Raw genomic sequence first — 17173 nt, 5'->3', positions numbered from 1 at the left:
CATTGGTTCATTTGTTTTATAGCACTTTTATGCACTGTTATTTTTATTGGCAGTAATAAAACACAGTCAAGAGACTGTTAAACTGCAATAAATTTTAGGTTACTTAGCTTACTCCGCATTTAACTGTTCACATAATCATAAATACTTTTAACTGACAATGCAATTATGAATGCCAATCGAGACATTTTTCTAGCAACATTTTTGAAAATCTATATACTGTATAAATTGTACACAATCCATTTTTAGTTTGTATTTGTATTTTGTATTCTTTTTTTTGCAGTGCTGTAAGATATATACTGCCAGATGATATTTTTGATCATATTTTTCCATAAAATGTTAAGTTTGAAGTGAAGGGCAAGTACAAACAATACTCGTAACTGTGCATTGGATTTCTTTATTGTAGCAGTTGAAAATAGAAATAATAAAGATATTGTTGAAAGTGAATTTCAGCATTTTAACAATTGATTTGCAATATGATATGCTTATGGACTTTCAACCAAGGTAACCACAAAGTCTTCCGTATTACACATTTATTAGATAGGCAAATGAATTTACACATCCATTGTATTAAATGGGGTTAATTTGACTTTTTCATAATTTAAATATAGTCTCCAAAATGAGCAGTTGCTTGAGGCGTTCTAACGGTGTGATTCTGGCATTTGGTCAATAGGAGCCAGTATAACTTCATTGCAGACCCCTGACATTGAGATAATTTCACGTCAAACCTAACAGTGAATTTCTGAGTTCAACCTTAATCACATAGAAATGTAGATAATATGAACTTTCACACTTGTCCATTATTGGTATTATCGCCCCACGAAATGACATATCTTTGGGGGTCCCCGATATACGTCACAAAGGCTCCGCCCTTTAAGCCTGTCGTCAGATTTATTCTCAACTCTGATTGGCTCTTTTCTGAATCAGACAGAGTATCCGCCCTCTTCATGCAGCTTGGAGCGAATGAAGCTTTTTTTCCTCTTTTCAATGTGAGAGTGGAAACTGCTCGTGCGCGTGTCTCATAACAGAAGAATTGTTTTTTGTTGTTTTTCTTTTTATTTCTCCTCCTATTTGCGCTGATTTCTATCTTTGTTGCAACACTTCTAAGAGACACCCCCCCCCCCCCCCCATCACGCCAGAAAATCGCATCTGCAACTCTGTCAAGGTGAGTGTGCTCTTTTCTCTACTTCTTACTTTTCTGCATGTAAAAGAGCATTTGGCAAGTCGTATAAAGTTCCTGGTGAAAATGACACTGAAATAATTTCGTGATCTACCAAAGCTCTGATTAATGTATTCTTATTACTCATGTGTACAGTAAGTGCAGATCGGCATCTCCCACCCACTATGAGTGCGTTACTGCTGGAATCAAGACGTAAATACCATTTCTTGAGTCGGTTTTGCCATTAGTCATGAGCAAACACCTACATATTTCAAGCCAGACGTGCACAATTTAAGCTCACATAAAGTGGAATTTCACAAGCAGCTCCGCATCCTATGGGTGCATTGCAGGACAGAGGATCCTTTCAGGTAATGCTGGTCATGTTATGATTTATGAACAGGAGTCCCACTGTTGGCCTGCAAAACTAAATTAATGTGACTTGAATGCCATTGACGTCTATAGACGTCCAATTCACTTGATCATCAAAGTGCTGCCATTTATTAGTATCCCAGGGGGCGACAACTTAAGACAGAAGTCGGAGGTGGGTGGGGCTGTATGTTCGACGGATGACATCCACAACAGGAAAAAATAAGTCCCAACCAAAAGAGCAATTATTTATTTTTATCATAACATATTTTCTGATTTCAAGTAGGAGGGCGAGATATAAAACGTTTATATTTGTCTGATGGACCGGTACCAGGTGGCTCGAGGCCTGGTATCGGTCCCTGGCCTGGTGGTTGGGCACCCCTGATTTAAGGCAGTGGTCCCCAATCCCACAGAACAGTAAAGCTCTCTATTTTCTCGCTAATGAGAATGAGTGAGAAAATACACAAACAAAAAGCAAGTCCCAAACATAATAGTAATTATTTATTTTTATTATAACAACTTTTCTCATTTCAAGAGGAAGGTGACATGTATAATGTTAATTTTATTACTCTGACGGACCGGCACCAGGTTGCTCGTGGACCGGCACTGGTCCACGGACCGGTGGTTGGGGACTGCTGATTTCAGGTAAACGCTTATGTGCCCCAAAGAGGACATCAAGATGATGTAGCGATATATAGCACCAAATCTGAAATTATAGCTCCCAGTTTCTCCTCATGACACCGAGCAACCTTTAAGGCCTTTGCTCCAAAGCAATCAATTCCGGTCGAGGAGATTATTGCTCCCTAAAGCCGAAGAAGTGCCTGTGCCAAAGTCATGTTGGTGTCCTCCACCATTAACACTCCTCACTGGTGCTCTGGTGCAGCTTGACCCTGAAAAAGAAGTGAAAAAGTTGTCATTTTCATAATTCCTTCATTCATTTCATTCAAACCCTTATCCTCACAAGGGTTGCCTGGGGTGCTGGAGCATATCCCAGCAACAGGAGTGGACACCCTGAGTTGGTGGCCAGACAATCACAGCACACAAGGAGACAGACAACCCTCCATGTTTACTTACACTCGTATCTAAGGGCACTTTAGAGTGTTCAACCAGCCTACTCTGCATGTTTTTGGGATGTGGGAGGAAAGGAGGATGTCTAAGAAGTGGACGCTTTTCTAATATATATAGGCTGGTAACTTTAGCTTAGCCTAACGAGGCTTTAGAAGTGAAATAGATGGTGTTTGAATGGCTCATCTGAATCAATTTAAAACAAGTCCAGCAATCTATATTCCCGTGTTATGACACTGCTAAGGTTGCATCGCAAATCGTGATGAACAGCTGGTAGGTTTGGCATCATTTAAGAAAAATAGACGTTTAATGCCTTGCTCGCAGTTTTTGTGCTCAAAAGCACCATTCCCTCCATCATGGAAGTTTAAAATCAGGGCATTTTAAAAAAAAATTGCAGGCTTTTTGCTTTTTTTGTGGTCAGTAATGGAGAATTAAATTCATTTACAATCTCTGTGGAAAAGAAACTTGTTGTGACGTAAAACACAATATAAACCCAAACAAACCCTACCATGACTTTACAAGGGAAATGGGAAATAACTTTTCTTTGGATTATGCTCTTCAATAACAGTGTTGCCATGTAAACATGAGCAACCATCTGTTGAGTTAGTTGTCTAAGGTCAGGCCCTCTTAAACTAATACAAACAGTGTATTCTTAATGACGCTTGCTTCATTTCCTTCAAGTTTTCCAATTCAAGTGATTTATCCACTAGGGAGCCTGCCAGCAAACAGCTTCCGTCTTTAATGCTTGGGCACTTGGCCCTGCTTCCCTTTTTTATTTGGCACAAATTGTTTACCCTTTTGGAACTGCTCCTACATAAACCGATCCCATAAAGAATCTGACCAACATACATTAAGACGGGAATTTCGGTTTGCCAGCCATTTCATTTGGACAGCATTGTGATTAACAACAGTTGATATTTAAGGTAATACAGTATGTATGTTATTCCAACCTGAACATAGGTAATATTATTTAGATGTTGAGGGAGAGTTCTTAACTGTGAGGGTGGGATAAGCAAATGCATATCACGCCAGGTGCATGTGATTCACCTCTTTCGAGAGCCATGAAACATGGCAACAACACAGCATCTCATTAGATATTAACATCAAGTTGTTACTCACGTATACCGTCATGTGACTACGGCCATTCAAACTGAACTGTTGTCTGCGATGGCCTCACACTGTGTTGGAAGAACTGTATTTTTCAGGAGCCCTGTCTCATTAGGTCAGGATTACAGTCATACTTTGAGATACGAGCTTAATGCGTTTCTGGACCGAGCTCGTATGTAAATTTACTCAAATCAACATTTCCCATAGAAATGAACTAAATACAAATTAATTTGTTCCCACCCTCTGAAAAAAAAACACCGAAAACAGGATATTACAATGGAAAAAGATATTTTTATTGGTGGTAATTAACCAGTAACAAATAATTAGTGGTTATGATGTTCAATACTAAAATGAGACATTATTCAGTACAACGTAGTCAGAGAGAGACTGACGGATGCGCTCGTAACGTAACATGAACTTTAAATTTAACTTAAATTTCTATATACATGTGTTTGCGTTAATTCTGCACTGACTAACGCAAAAAAAAAACACAAAAAATTTGCAACGCTCCGCCCGGTGCTCATAGAGATCTTTGCACGAGGAAGATGCAGCGAAAAAGACAATATGCTGAAATCATAAGCACCCTCTCAAAAATTTTCTCCTATCTCAAAGCAAATATTTGCTCAGAATTTTAATCGTATCTCAAATTCCTTGTATGTCTGGCCACTCGTATGTCAAGGTATTACTTTATTAGGAAAACAGTAATACAGTGGAGAAAGTAGGTAGAAGGAATGAACTGATGTCATCTGTAAGTTTTGCAAGGCTTTCTGAGTCAAATACTTTTGACGCTTTGTGGAGATGCAACGGTATAAAAACTTGTATATCGACAGTTACTGTTGCATTTAGTCAAACAAAAACACAAAGTCGCACATTTATGTCAGACTGATAGGTGATTACAGCGAATGTTTTATTACATTATTTTTATTCCGCTTCATGCTTTCGCAGTCGTCCTCGTTATAGCGTCGTGCTGACATTTTATAATAGCAGCCTGCTGTGTCAGTCTGCGGCCTCCTTCAGGCATCTGAAGCAGAAGGAAGCTCAAACACACCTCACCAGAATCTCAACATGAATTTTTAACAGGGGCGGTTCTTTCTAATAAAAACAATCGCACATGCCGTAGGATTTTACAGAATATCTGAGTTTTTATATCTGAATTATTCAAGGTCTTTACGATGTATTTAAATGGCTGAACTGAAGTGCTTGAATAATGTACCACATCTTTTCCCCTAGTACTTTTACTCTTTAACTACTGTCATCGTCATTCGTAATTTTTAGTTGTACACTGTGAGTACTCTACGGAATGTGTTTGAGGCTTCTTGCGTATATCCGCAGCCATCACTGTAAACTCATACAAAAAGGTAGTCATCGTTTATTCATGAATCCACTTTACCCCCAGGAAGAAAGCTTGGTTGATGAAGCATTCAGAACTTAAGAATCAATCTAAATGCCGCCAAATGTGTGTATTTTCCTGCTAATTTATCTCATAAGGATAAGATTTCCTAATATAAGAAATATATACAGCTGTCCTCACACTTGTAATTCGGAGCACGAATGGTCAGGACGGGAAAAAAGTGCATCTTGCGCATATTAGGGGGTATGGAGTGAGCGGTGCCCGTTTTTTGCTTAAAGGGTCTTAAAGCATGAGGATGAAAGTACTGCCTACAACTAAAATATGTACATTTAGTTTGGAGTGTGGTGTGTCCTTGGCAACAATCGCATCAGATCATTAATCAACAGCATATGATGTGTCGCTTTAGAGAAAAAAAAAGTGGTGTGATATGATTTTTATTTACAGTGGAGTCAGTCATCCGACAAAGTTAGCTCCTGGATTTTTTTAAAAACGTTTCTTCATCTTTTGGCTTATTTCTTTCGTAAAACTAAATTGTGTTGTGTAAGTTTGTAGCTTTTGAGTTTGAATTATCGTATCCCCATATTTATGTTTTCATGTATTTCATAACTTCGTTGCTCGAGAAAAAAAAATACACTGGTTGCATTGTATATGTTTCTAATGGTGTAACAATGTCTCAGAAATATATGAAATTTCAAGTTCTGCTAACATTTTATCATTATTATTTTTACTGAGTGTCTCCAAAGGTTATGACTTTAAAGGGGTCCTAATGAGCTGCTTCTAGGCTATGACCTATAAAAGTTCCTCACACTGCAAATTATACAGTACAAAGACCCATGCGACTTCTGCATGTGTGTGCATGTGCGGCTGTGTTGAGGATGTGGTTAACACTGTCTTGGAGAGAATCTCCGAATATTTTTTATATCACAGGCAGTATGAATGAAGTACATGCAACAAAAGTGAGTTTTTGAAGGCATTTCTGCATTTTAACTGTTGCACGATTGTTGGGCAACCTCCCTCTAAATTTGGCATCATTTGAACATTGAGCATAAGCTGATCTGATACTATCCACGTTGATTTCTCTTGCCTTAAGGTTGTCAAATGGGACTGCTCGAAGCAAGATGGGGGATATAACCAAAATACAATACAGTGTCCAACCTGACTTTCAGTATCGATGGGCTGTTTGTTTTGGATTCCCTAAATAATATTCCGAAAATGATGCACACAAATGTGCTCACAATAGCATAACGCACGACCACTTGCCATAGAGAAGTAATATACACTCCTCGTAATAGCGATCGCTCCGCCATTTGCGCTGACTGGCGGGAAAAAAAACACTGAAAAAAATGCAACGCCCATTGCTCGTAGATATCTGTTATACACGAAAGAGATGCAGCAAAAAAGACTGCGCTAAAATCATAAACAGCCTCTCATGTATTGGCCACCTGGCTTTATCGTATTTCGAATTTTGTCTTGTATCTAAAGATAATTATTTGCTCAAAATTGTACTCATATCGAAACGCTCGTATGTCGGGGTGCTCGTATGTCGAGGTACCACTGTACTACTTCAGTCCAAGCACTTAAATAAGTACTAGCATGCATGCCCTCTACTGGCTACCTTGTATCCTACAGACAAATTTAAGTCCACAATTACCTACTCAGTTTTGATGCAAAAGAAAACAAAAAATCCTGCTCAATAAAGCCTGGGCAATGCTACATTTTGTGCTCATTTAACAAATGACAGTGGAAATGGAATTCAAAGTTAGTAAGAAATAAAAGAACAGCTACTACTTGATAGGCCTTCAACCTGTAATAACCATAGAATTAGTTATGCATTGGTAGAATTCAAAAGGTTAGGTCAATAATCAACGCCAGTGTGGCGTATTCAGCAACCTGGCAGCAAGATAGAATGAGACTCCAGATTAATAGGAAGTCAAAGGTGAGGAAGAGAACAATCAGATGCAAATGAGCACAAACAAGGGGAATGATCAAGACACCTGCACTAACATACACTTATACAGACAAGTCAGAGCATGCAATAATTGCATCCCACATGGGGTTGCATTGGATTTATGGTCATCATTATAGTTTTTCTATTTCTGGTGTGCAGAGCAGTGGGACGATGTTATTTTTGGAACATCTTAAGGTTTTATGTCAATGCAGGCCAAAAATCTGCTCCCACTTGCGACCTTACACACACTACCCCATTCCCTATTTCCTTGAGCCCTTCTTAACCAATGTGCAGTCCAAACAGTCCTTTTCAGTTTATCAAGAAACAACCTCACAATGGCAGGAGAGCCAATTTTTATTGTAGTCTGATCCAATCTTAAGGCTGCACCACAGTAACTGTATGCAATGGTCAGGGCATGTAAACATTCATTCATTCATTATCTTAAACACTTTATCCTCACAAGGGTTACAAGGGTGCTGGAGCCTATCCCAGCTGACTTCAGGCAAGGGACACCTTAAATTGGTGGCCAGCCTATCGCTGGGCACGAGGAGACAGACAACCATTCATGCTCACAATCATACCTAGGGGCAATTTAGAATGTCCAACCAGCCTACTAGGCATGTTTTTGGGATGTGCGGGGAAACCGGAGTACCCGGGGAAAACCCACACAGGCCTGTGGACAACATGCAAACTTCCCACATCTCAGAACTGTGAAGCAGACATGCTAATCTCTTGTCCACTAAGCCATATCTTAGTTTATGCTGTGTAATTAATGTGTTTAAAAATAAAATAAATAAGTATGACAGAACTTATTACCTAATTAGTGTAGTGACAGATTTGAAAATACAGTATTTAATTGGCTTAAACCTATTTAGAGAGAAGTTACAGGTTAACAGGTTTCAGCAAAATATAGAAATAACGTACTTTGCATCATCATTCTCTCTTTGCGTTGTGACATTACAACCCTGTAGTCTCACCCATGTAAACACATAATTAGACATGTCCCTTGTTCAGTGGCTGACGTACACAATTATTTGTCATTCCATCCAACTGGTTATAATTGTTGATGTTGGGGTCATAGTGCTTCCACCTGCATTGACAATTTCTGAGAGCATACACTTTTTAATGAGATGTTTTCTTTAAAAGCCTTCCATGCGGATGTTTTCTTTTTTTAAACTGGTGAAAGGAAAATCCCTCGTTATACGCATCCTAATTGCAGAGGCTCTTCTTAATATGTGTTCAAGAAAAATGTTAATCTTTAAAAGATCCTGCCAAATCCAGAGCGAAAAGGTTATTTTCCCTCTCTCTCCTTTGAATGAGAAAAAGAGAAATGCTTGCTCAACTTTGCAATTGTCAATGCTTCTCTTGTCATCATTTCACATTAATTTTGAACAAGTTGCAACTAGGTTATGGCTGGGCTTTGAATTCAACCTCTTTAAATGTGCCAAGTTGTACAAATGTGTTGATTTGAACCTATTAGAAATATTTTTTTCTAAAAATTGAAGAAAAATAGATGAAGCTATATACTGGGTGGATTTGCAAAAGCCTTTTTCTTGGGTAGTCATCATATTCAATAGAGTGAAAGATATGATCACACAAAAAAGAGGAAGCGAAATATGTCGTGTCATGAAAAATAAAACCGCCGTGACACTACCATTATTTTTTCTTTCTCAAAATATATGACAGCCAAGTGGGTATGGAGTAGAGATTTAATGAGAGTACTTTAAAAGATGAAAAAAATGACATGACATGGTAGTTTTCGAGGTTATTGTGACAGAATCAAGGGTCTTTATTTTTGTGCTGCAAGAATGTTCTCACCACAGCAGGACACACCATTCAACTCAAGGCGAGCAGCCCTGAGAGAAAGTCTTGCCAAAGAAAAGTCTAAATAAATGAAGAGAATGCTTGCGAGTGGGGTTAACCAGATGGATGTCTGCCCACTGGCACGACAAAGAAACTTAACAACAGAAGAAGCTTTATTTTTAAGAGCGGTGACCCAGCTGCGCGTGGAGAGATAAGGTGTTCACACAAAGGTGCTCTGTTATTTGTTTATGTGTTAATATGAACTAATTTTAGCTTTTACATAACAGAAATTAACATTGCTGCTGTTTAAGAGTTGGATTATTATATATACTGTAGTATTTAAGTGGATATACTGTAAAGCAGATTGTTGACTGAGAATAAATGTCTCATTCCCATAGATTTAGGTTAGAACTTTATTTCATCCCGTATTTGGGAAATTTCTTGGTTGCAGTAGCAAGACAGACATATATATATATATATATATATATATATATATATATATATATATATATATATATATATATATATATATATATATATATATATATATATATATATATATATATATATATATATATATATATATATATATATATATATATATATATATATATATATATTTATTTATTTATTTATTTATTTATTTATTGATTTATATTTATGAATAACATTTATTACCCCAAAGGGAGAAAAAAAACATGGAAAACTTCCAGTAGGTGATTAGATGCTTTTTAAAAAAATTATTATTCATTTCAAACAAGACACCCTTGCTTCCCTGCATGGCTTCAAACAATAGAGTTTTAGTCTTGTGACTCACTGCCTAATGACGCTTAAAAGCCAGTTAGGCATTCTAACTCCTTTGACGGACTTGGGAGGGAGTGGAAGGACAGTGCAAAATGAAGTTCAGAGTGTAATGGAAGGCTTTTAACATGTGTCAATCTATTTAGTGTGGAAATTAGCCCTTCTCAACTGGGATCATTGGCTCAGAAAGGTTTGCTAAAGGTCTTTATTAAGCTGCAAACAAAGACAGCTTGCCTAATGTCCCACAAGTGTTTTTTTTATGAATGTAGTCATATTCAACATTTAATTGTTAACAGACTAACTTCAAGTACTGACTAGTAGCAGATAACATAACATCTTGCATAATATAAATAAATTACAAAGTAACTGGAAGGGGCAATTTTAGACACACAAGAGGGTCCAAAATATATATTTTGCAGTGGCACATCTATAAATTCTTTACTGCTGTGCACTTACTGTAAAAATTTGAAGGGCTACAACAAAACTAAAAGCCACATTGTCAGGTTATCATTATATTGTTGTACTAAACTGGCCAGAACAAAACTATCTGAATTACAGCAAGGCTTAGACTCTTTAATTATGTCCATCTCAACACATACAAAAATACATCATTTCATTTTTTAATGAGGTCAATAATAAAAGATAATTTCCAGGATGTGACCAACCACCATGAGAAGCGACATTTCGGCACTATTACAACCAATCAGATGCGAATATCCAAGAGTTCCCGCCCTCACCTGTGACATTGTTAACTCATCACACTGACTTATGCTTAAATCAAATGTTTATACCAGCTGTCCAAAAATGGCTGCATTAATAGTGGTACCATTTTGGACAGTATTTCTTTTACATGAAGATTATTTATATTAGGTGTCGTCTATCCTTTTAAGGAATTGTCTACTGATATACTTTAGTTTATTGCATTAAATTTTTAATGGGACTAATGGTCTAATGTGCACATACTAATAATAGCACAGTTATTAACATTTACAGCATGAAAGGCAGTGGGATGGTCATTAAATATATAGGAGGGCCGTGGCAGCCTCCATAGTGCCATTTTAATTTTGTTTAGGCATATAAACAGGGGCCAGTTCCGAGTCTGGTCTTCTTTCCAAACTGGTAGATCAAATTCATACGGGCCGGGTTGCTTGTATGTCATTGTTATCACTGAGTGGAAGCTGTTGTGGAACAAAGGTCTGACGTTTCACTAAACTGTCACTTTGATGACAGGCCGGGATGTGGCCAACTCCTATAAGATGAATAAATCATAGAATTGGAGGCCATCCTACAATGAACACATGGATGCAAGGAGAGGCAACATTAGACACTGTGTGACTGATGGCTACATTCAGACATTTTAATTGTGGGACCAAGTGAGAATGTCAAGGCTTGGTTAATGGGTGGTTTTAGATGAGCACCATTTTATCCATATAACATGAGAGGCTAGGGGCATTATGCAGCACAAAGCTTGCAAATGCAGAGCAGGTAATGTGATTAACCTCACTGCTGCTTCAAAGTGCTCGTCAACACGTCGCATCCGCGCGCCCAGTGGGAAATGGACAAAGGCACAGCATGCCACTCACAATAGTGGGATCATTATTTTAGGCTAGGATTTCATGCCACAAATGGACTGTTAACACAATTTTTGTTCCGCCACACTGCAGTAAATGTTTGGTGAAGAAGATAACTCGGCAAAATGACATTTCTTTTCCATTGCTTTGTCACGATGACCTAGTCGCAGTATGCCTTTCTCACAGTTTAAGGTTTGAAAAATGATTTCAGGTCTGAATTGGTGCATTCACAAATGCCAAATTGCTCAAATGCAGAAAGTTCAATGTAAAATATGTTCATGTAAACATTCTGAAGACATCAAGTGGGTCTTTGTTTTTTCCATTAATTTATTTTTTAAGCTTTGGTTGACAATTCCATTCAGATCGATAGGCAGATAAAAAGTGGATCGTCCATTGATTAAAAAATGAGGGGTTCGAATCCAGCTCCCACTTGTGCACATTGGCATTGTCTCTTTGGGAAATAGACTCCGCCCTATTTGCCTGTATGAAATGAGTGTGAAAACAAGTAGTTGATAGAGGTCAGAAGGGCCGCTGGTTCGCTTCTTTCAGCCTACCCTAGGGTAGCTTTGGCTCGTATAATAGCTTAACACCATCTAAAAGAATAATGCACTATATTCATATACTATATATGTTTCTATCACTTGTTTTCAAATGGGCTGAGGGAACATAACCAATGAATTACTTTTCTGCTCTTTAATAAACAGTCGGACAATAAATCCATAAACAGAATGCGGTATCATATGTTCACACTACATGGGTATGGCAAGCATAACCAATTAATGACTTTCTCTGGAAAAACAACCGGCCAGTAAATGGAAAAACAAAATGTGGTGTCCTATGTTGACATTGCACACCACACAAATGCATACTTTTAATGAGTCTGTGCGAAGTGTGGCAGTTGACTGAACGTTGCTGTTTACCAAAGAGGACCAATTATTTTTACACTCTGCTGAAATGATGATGTCACTTGTCTCTGATGATGGCAGGTCGCACGACATCGTGGCATGTTTTCCAGGTTCAGAACTAGGGGCAGTATTCTTACATGTCACCTCAAAGATGCAATATATTGAGCTTTGATTGTGTTTGTTGTGCCAAAAAATAGATACCATACTTTTTTCTTCTGCAGCAATGTTCAGAAGATTGGTTGTACAACATGGAGAATCGATTTGCCATTTTAAATTGGAAAAGGTATTTTTTTTTGCCATAGGGTAATATAGAAAACCTACAATGTTGTTCATGGTAGTCATTTTAGTTTTAGTTCTTATGCTAATTTGGAAAAATATAGTCATCTTGAAATGTATTAGTCAGGACTTGGAAGTAATACCATATTTTTTGCTCACACTCGGTACTGTGTGGGAGGCTGAGTTGTATAAAAATGCATCAAATACAGTATGCTAAGTATGAATTCATTAAAGACTCGAAACATAACTGCATCATGACAGTGTTTAATACATTAGGAGATTAGGTGATTTGTAGGTACTACAGCCGCTTAGTTTTTCTTCCTGGTCAGAACAAAAACTAAAATGGCTACACTTCTGTTATATTTTAAGTATAATTTATAGGTTAGTATCTTTTAAGGATGTATACACAGCAATTCATTAATTGTGGACTTATTGTTGCCTTTACATAATTCAGGTGTGCTTATTATGTATCTGCGCTGATCAGATGTTTAACGAGCTATCCAGGCAATCATTTAAACTTTTTGTTTTGTTTGTTTTTATTTAAATCCAATTTAAAAATATATGAATTGTGTACGGGTGAAAGTTAAAAAGAATATTTTTCTGCTTGAAAATTTTTAGGCTACTTTCACTCTGCGGGTCAATTATGATTTTTCTTTCACAATATGTGACGTGTATCCCGATTTATTTCATGAAATATGAACATTCCATAACATTTTTTTCTTTATATACAACCTGCACCCTTTGTACGTGTATTATATATTATTAATAAAATATGCAGGTGTTTTTGATGTACAGATAATTTTAAATTTACACATTCACATCTCAATGCACATATTTATCCAAGGTTGCAAATGCACACAAGAGGCAATGTAGAATAGAGATTCTTACATTTGTACGTACACAACTTCAAATAGCATCCTCTCATCCTAATACTCTCATCTTTTGATTGATTTTACAATGAAACTCTTGCACTCACTAAGAGCCAGGAGTATGTATAAATTATTCATGGCTTTGAACTCCATTTTTATAGAGAATCTTATCCGTCAATTCCATTTTCACAACCTCTTATCACCTATAATAGAAATACAAAAAAATATATAACCTCGTGTTTTGCAGTGAGACTCTTGAAAAGCCTTCGTGGCCTTGACAATTAAAGCAATATTTTTCTTCTCTGACGTCCCCCTATGACCCTCTGTCCATTTTCTCTCTCTCTCTCCAGATACTAAAAGAATGTTGCTGGCATGCCAACCGTAGTGTGCGGTGAAATGGGCTCAGAGGAGCGTGCTTCAGTCATGTCGCAGAAGATCTCTTTATCACGCAGCAACAGCAGCTCCTCATCCAAACATGACAGTCGGCAGGTAAAACATCACTACAAAATGTCTATCATGCACATCCACTTAGATGTTATCATTCTATGTCAGTGTTTCCCAACCGTTTTTGGGCTTGAAACACATTTTGCATCGTAAATATCTTGGGGCACATATCTAACTGAAAATTATCTCGTAATTTAAAATATCACCTATATTCACAATAAAAAGTCATTCTTATCAGAGTTTTATCAACAGGAATCAAAGAAACACAAAAAAAGTTTCATTATTTTCACACAAACGTTACTTGCCCATGAAATTTCCAGTTTACGTTATATTTAAACTAAGCAACAAAATGACTTCTTGTAACATTACAATTTGAATTTTGTAATATTACAAAATTGACCTGTTGTTCGTCATCTTGTAATATAACTATTTTTTACAGAATATTTCTTCTTTGGAGCAGGCTCACAGTAGGAGACCTGGGTTCAAATCCAAGTCAGTCCATTTGTGTGGAGTTTGCATGTTTTTCCCGGGCCTCTGTGGGTTTTCTTCAGGTATTCCGGTTTCCTCCCACATTCCAAAGGCATGAATGCTAGGTTGATTGGACACTCTAAATTTCCCCTACGTATGAGTTTGGCTGTGAATGGCTATTTGTCTTCTTGTGCCCTGCGATTGGCTGGCCACAAATTTAGGACGTCCCCCGCCTCTGGCCCAAAGTCAGCTGGGATAGACTTTAGCACACCTAGTGAGGATAAAGTGGTTCAGAAAATGAGAAGAGATTGAGTTGAGATTTCTTCTTGGCAGATAATTCTCCACGGCACACCTGACCATCACTCATGGAACACCATTGTGCCACAGAAAATACAGCTCTATGTTACCACTTCATTCATTCATTTTTTGGACCCCTTATCCTAACAAGGGTCTTGGGGGAGCTAGAACCTCTCCCAGCCAACTATGGACAGCAGGCCAGGGACAGCCTGATTGGGTGGCTTGACAATTACAGGACACAAGTAGATGGACAGGCATTTATGCTCACACTGACAACTAGGGGCAATTTAGAGTGTTCAACCAGCCAAGCATGCATGTTTGTTAGGAAACTGGAGTTCCCGGAGAGAACCCACAAAAGCCTAGGAAGAACATACAAACGTCACACAGGAAGATCCGGACTTGGGATTGACCCCAGTAACATCCTAATAAAATGAATTAAGACAAATTGTATCTGTATCCCTGTCTGACAGTGTAAATCTTCAGTGTTGATATATCAGTTTTCAGCTTGACAAATCTCTGCATTCTCTGCCCTGTCCCATTTCATATCATATCATATCCTATGAATGATATTGACATTTTCAATCAAATCCAATCTACCGCTCAAGCCTCCACAAATGTCTGAGGTTATTGGCGTCACATCTGTGGTTGTTGCTCCAAGCAGTGCACTGTTCATTTTTCATTACCCACAATAGCTTTTCTATTTGTAAATAAAAGTGGAAGGTTGTTACTGCTGCAATTCCCATCGGTCATACTAGCAAGAAAAAGATTGGTGCTACAGGGCACGTTTATGGCTTTGCATCCAAACACCTAATTAGCAAAGCTAGTGAGAATTACATGTCCACCATTGTCATCTCGTTTTGTAATGTACGTCAATCCTGACGTGTCCCAAGTGTGTTTTGACCTTAAAAATAAGTGTCCAGTGTCTGTCAGACAGACAGTATGTCCAATGACTCACAGTGTGTCAGTGTCACTGAGGGATTTGGCACACCCTCTGATGGGAAAAAAACAACCAAGTCTTTGTTTTAATTCTCCTTCATTGTTTATAAGTCTTTTAGACAGATTTGCTCCCATCCAACGACTTTGACTTTCCACAATGCAACAGTCATTTATTAAGATTATTCTACCTAACTCCGTAAATCTCCTTTGACAAGGGGTACAGTGTTGTCGATTTTACTTTGTGCAATGTCATTTTTTTTTCTAATAATTTGTGTCTTAACTGCAGGACAGCTGGGAAATTGTCGAAGGTCTGCGGGGTGGCTTTAGCAGTGTCGTTGAGCCGCAGAAACAGGAAAGCTATGTGCTGAAGAAAAGAAAATGGCCACTGAAGGGCTGGCATAAGGTATGCTGTCCTTCTCACCATACGTGTCCTGATGTTTTGCAACATTTGCAAGGTCAGCCGTATCAATTATCAAGTTGAAAGAATTGGTGCACAAGTGAAGTTGAGTGTCATTGTTAATGTTACGCCCATCTATGTGCTATTCTTTTGAAGAAAAAAAATCCTTATGATATTAAGTGAATACCATCTTACATGTTCTAATTTTAAAGTAATCTGCAGGCATTCTGTTTGAACCCAAAGAGCTCATGAATAAACAAGCTGAATTGGGTATATTTCAGATGAAGTACATCTAAAAATGTTGTCGTATTGACACTTTAGTAATGAAATGTTCTTTATTTTCTCACAAAAACTATAGAGCATTTGCATCTATAAAGACTAAGATGGCTGTTCAAAACAACAGTGCTTCACTGTTGTTACTTCGGCGCTACAGCAATTCTAACGCAATCAGTTACGGTAACTTTGAAGTAATCCTAGCAGGCAGCAAGTAAACGTTAGTAATTTGTTTGACGCTGCCATTGTTTGCCATCTTTGTCCATTGTTCAATGTGTAGTGACAGGCAAAAGAAATGAATTATCTACAACGTGTGCATATAGGCCCTTGATCGATGAATTTACATTCAGCTCCGTTAGTGCAATTGATAATGATAGACGTCCAACCATGTAACATCCAGTTGACCTTTTGCTATTAATGGAAATGTGTTTATCATTAGTTTTTCCCATTTAAAGTGGGAGGACTGGCAGCTAATGAACCAATATTCATTTGTTGTTAGCTCTCCCATTTCAAATGAATTGGACACCTCACGACGTTATTAGCAGGAAATGAAAACACCAAATCTGGTAAAGCATTGGAGTAATACAGTTAAAAATGAGAAATTCCTTAATTATAAAAAAAAAGCTAAATTGATTAAAAAAAAGAAAAGTAAATATCTAATATAAAAGAAAACCAAATGTAACATTTTTGTCTGAATCAATAAATTGTGAAAAACGATTTATATATAAATCAGGCTTTCTGATTTATTAAATCCTAAATTCAGGTATCAACTATTTAAATATGTATTGTTCTCATACTACATACTTTTTGTAACATTTGATTGTGTGAGATTTTTCTACTGTAATGGTCATCAGCCTAATAAGAGTGGTGAAACCCTACCCGAGGTAGCCAAGAATTCTCCCCCATTGAGAAGTTGTGTGTGATGTGTGTCGATGCTCCACACACACACACACACACACACACACACACACACACACACACACACACACACACACACACACACACACACACACACACACACACACACACACGAGTCTTCCTCACAAACGCATTAGCTGATGGCCTGCTGGTTAATATGGTTACATGTGTTTAGTATAGATATTTTATTTTAGTGCTTTTCAATAGTCACTTGGCAATAAA

The 17173-nt window shown here is 37.6% G+C and overlaps 1 protein-coding gene across 3 annotated transcripts in view; it reads left to right on the top strand.

Moving 5' to 3' along the window:
* Window positions 1-942: 942 nt before the first annotated feature.
* Window positions 943-17173, top strand: part of osbpl3b (oxysterol binding protein-like 3b) — a 34268-nt gene continuing 18037 nt past the window's right edge. For 2 of the 3 annotated variants that reach the window (XM_077721393.1, XM_077721391.1), the window contains exons 1-3: window positions 943-1162; window positions 13569-13707; window positions 15650-15766. In XM_077721393.1, coding sequence (XP_077577519.1) covers window positions 13591-13707; window positions 15650-15766 — 234 coding nt within the window. In that variant the 5' untranslated portion in view covers window positions 943-1162; window positions 13569-13590. Of the gene's footprint in view, window positions 1163-12232; window positions 12357-13568; window positions 13708-15649; window positions 15767-17173 lie in introns of those variants that run through there. The other variant, XM_077721392.1, reaches the window with a different exon arrangement.

The sequence above is a fragment of the Stigmatopora nigra genome, chromosome 7, assembly GCF_051989575.1.
Source record: "Stigmatopora nigra isolate UIUO_SnigA chromosome 7, RoL_Snig_1.1, whole genome shotgun sequence".
NCBI classification, from domain to species: Eukaryota; Metazoa; Chordata; class Actinopteri; order Syngnathiformes; family Syngnathidae; genus Stigmatopora; species Stigmatopora nigra.
The sequence above is the reverse complement of the archived record's forward strand: the minus strand, read 5'-3'. Positions and strand labels throughout refer to the sequence as shown.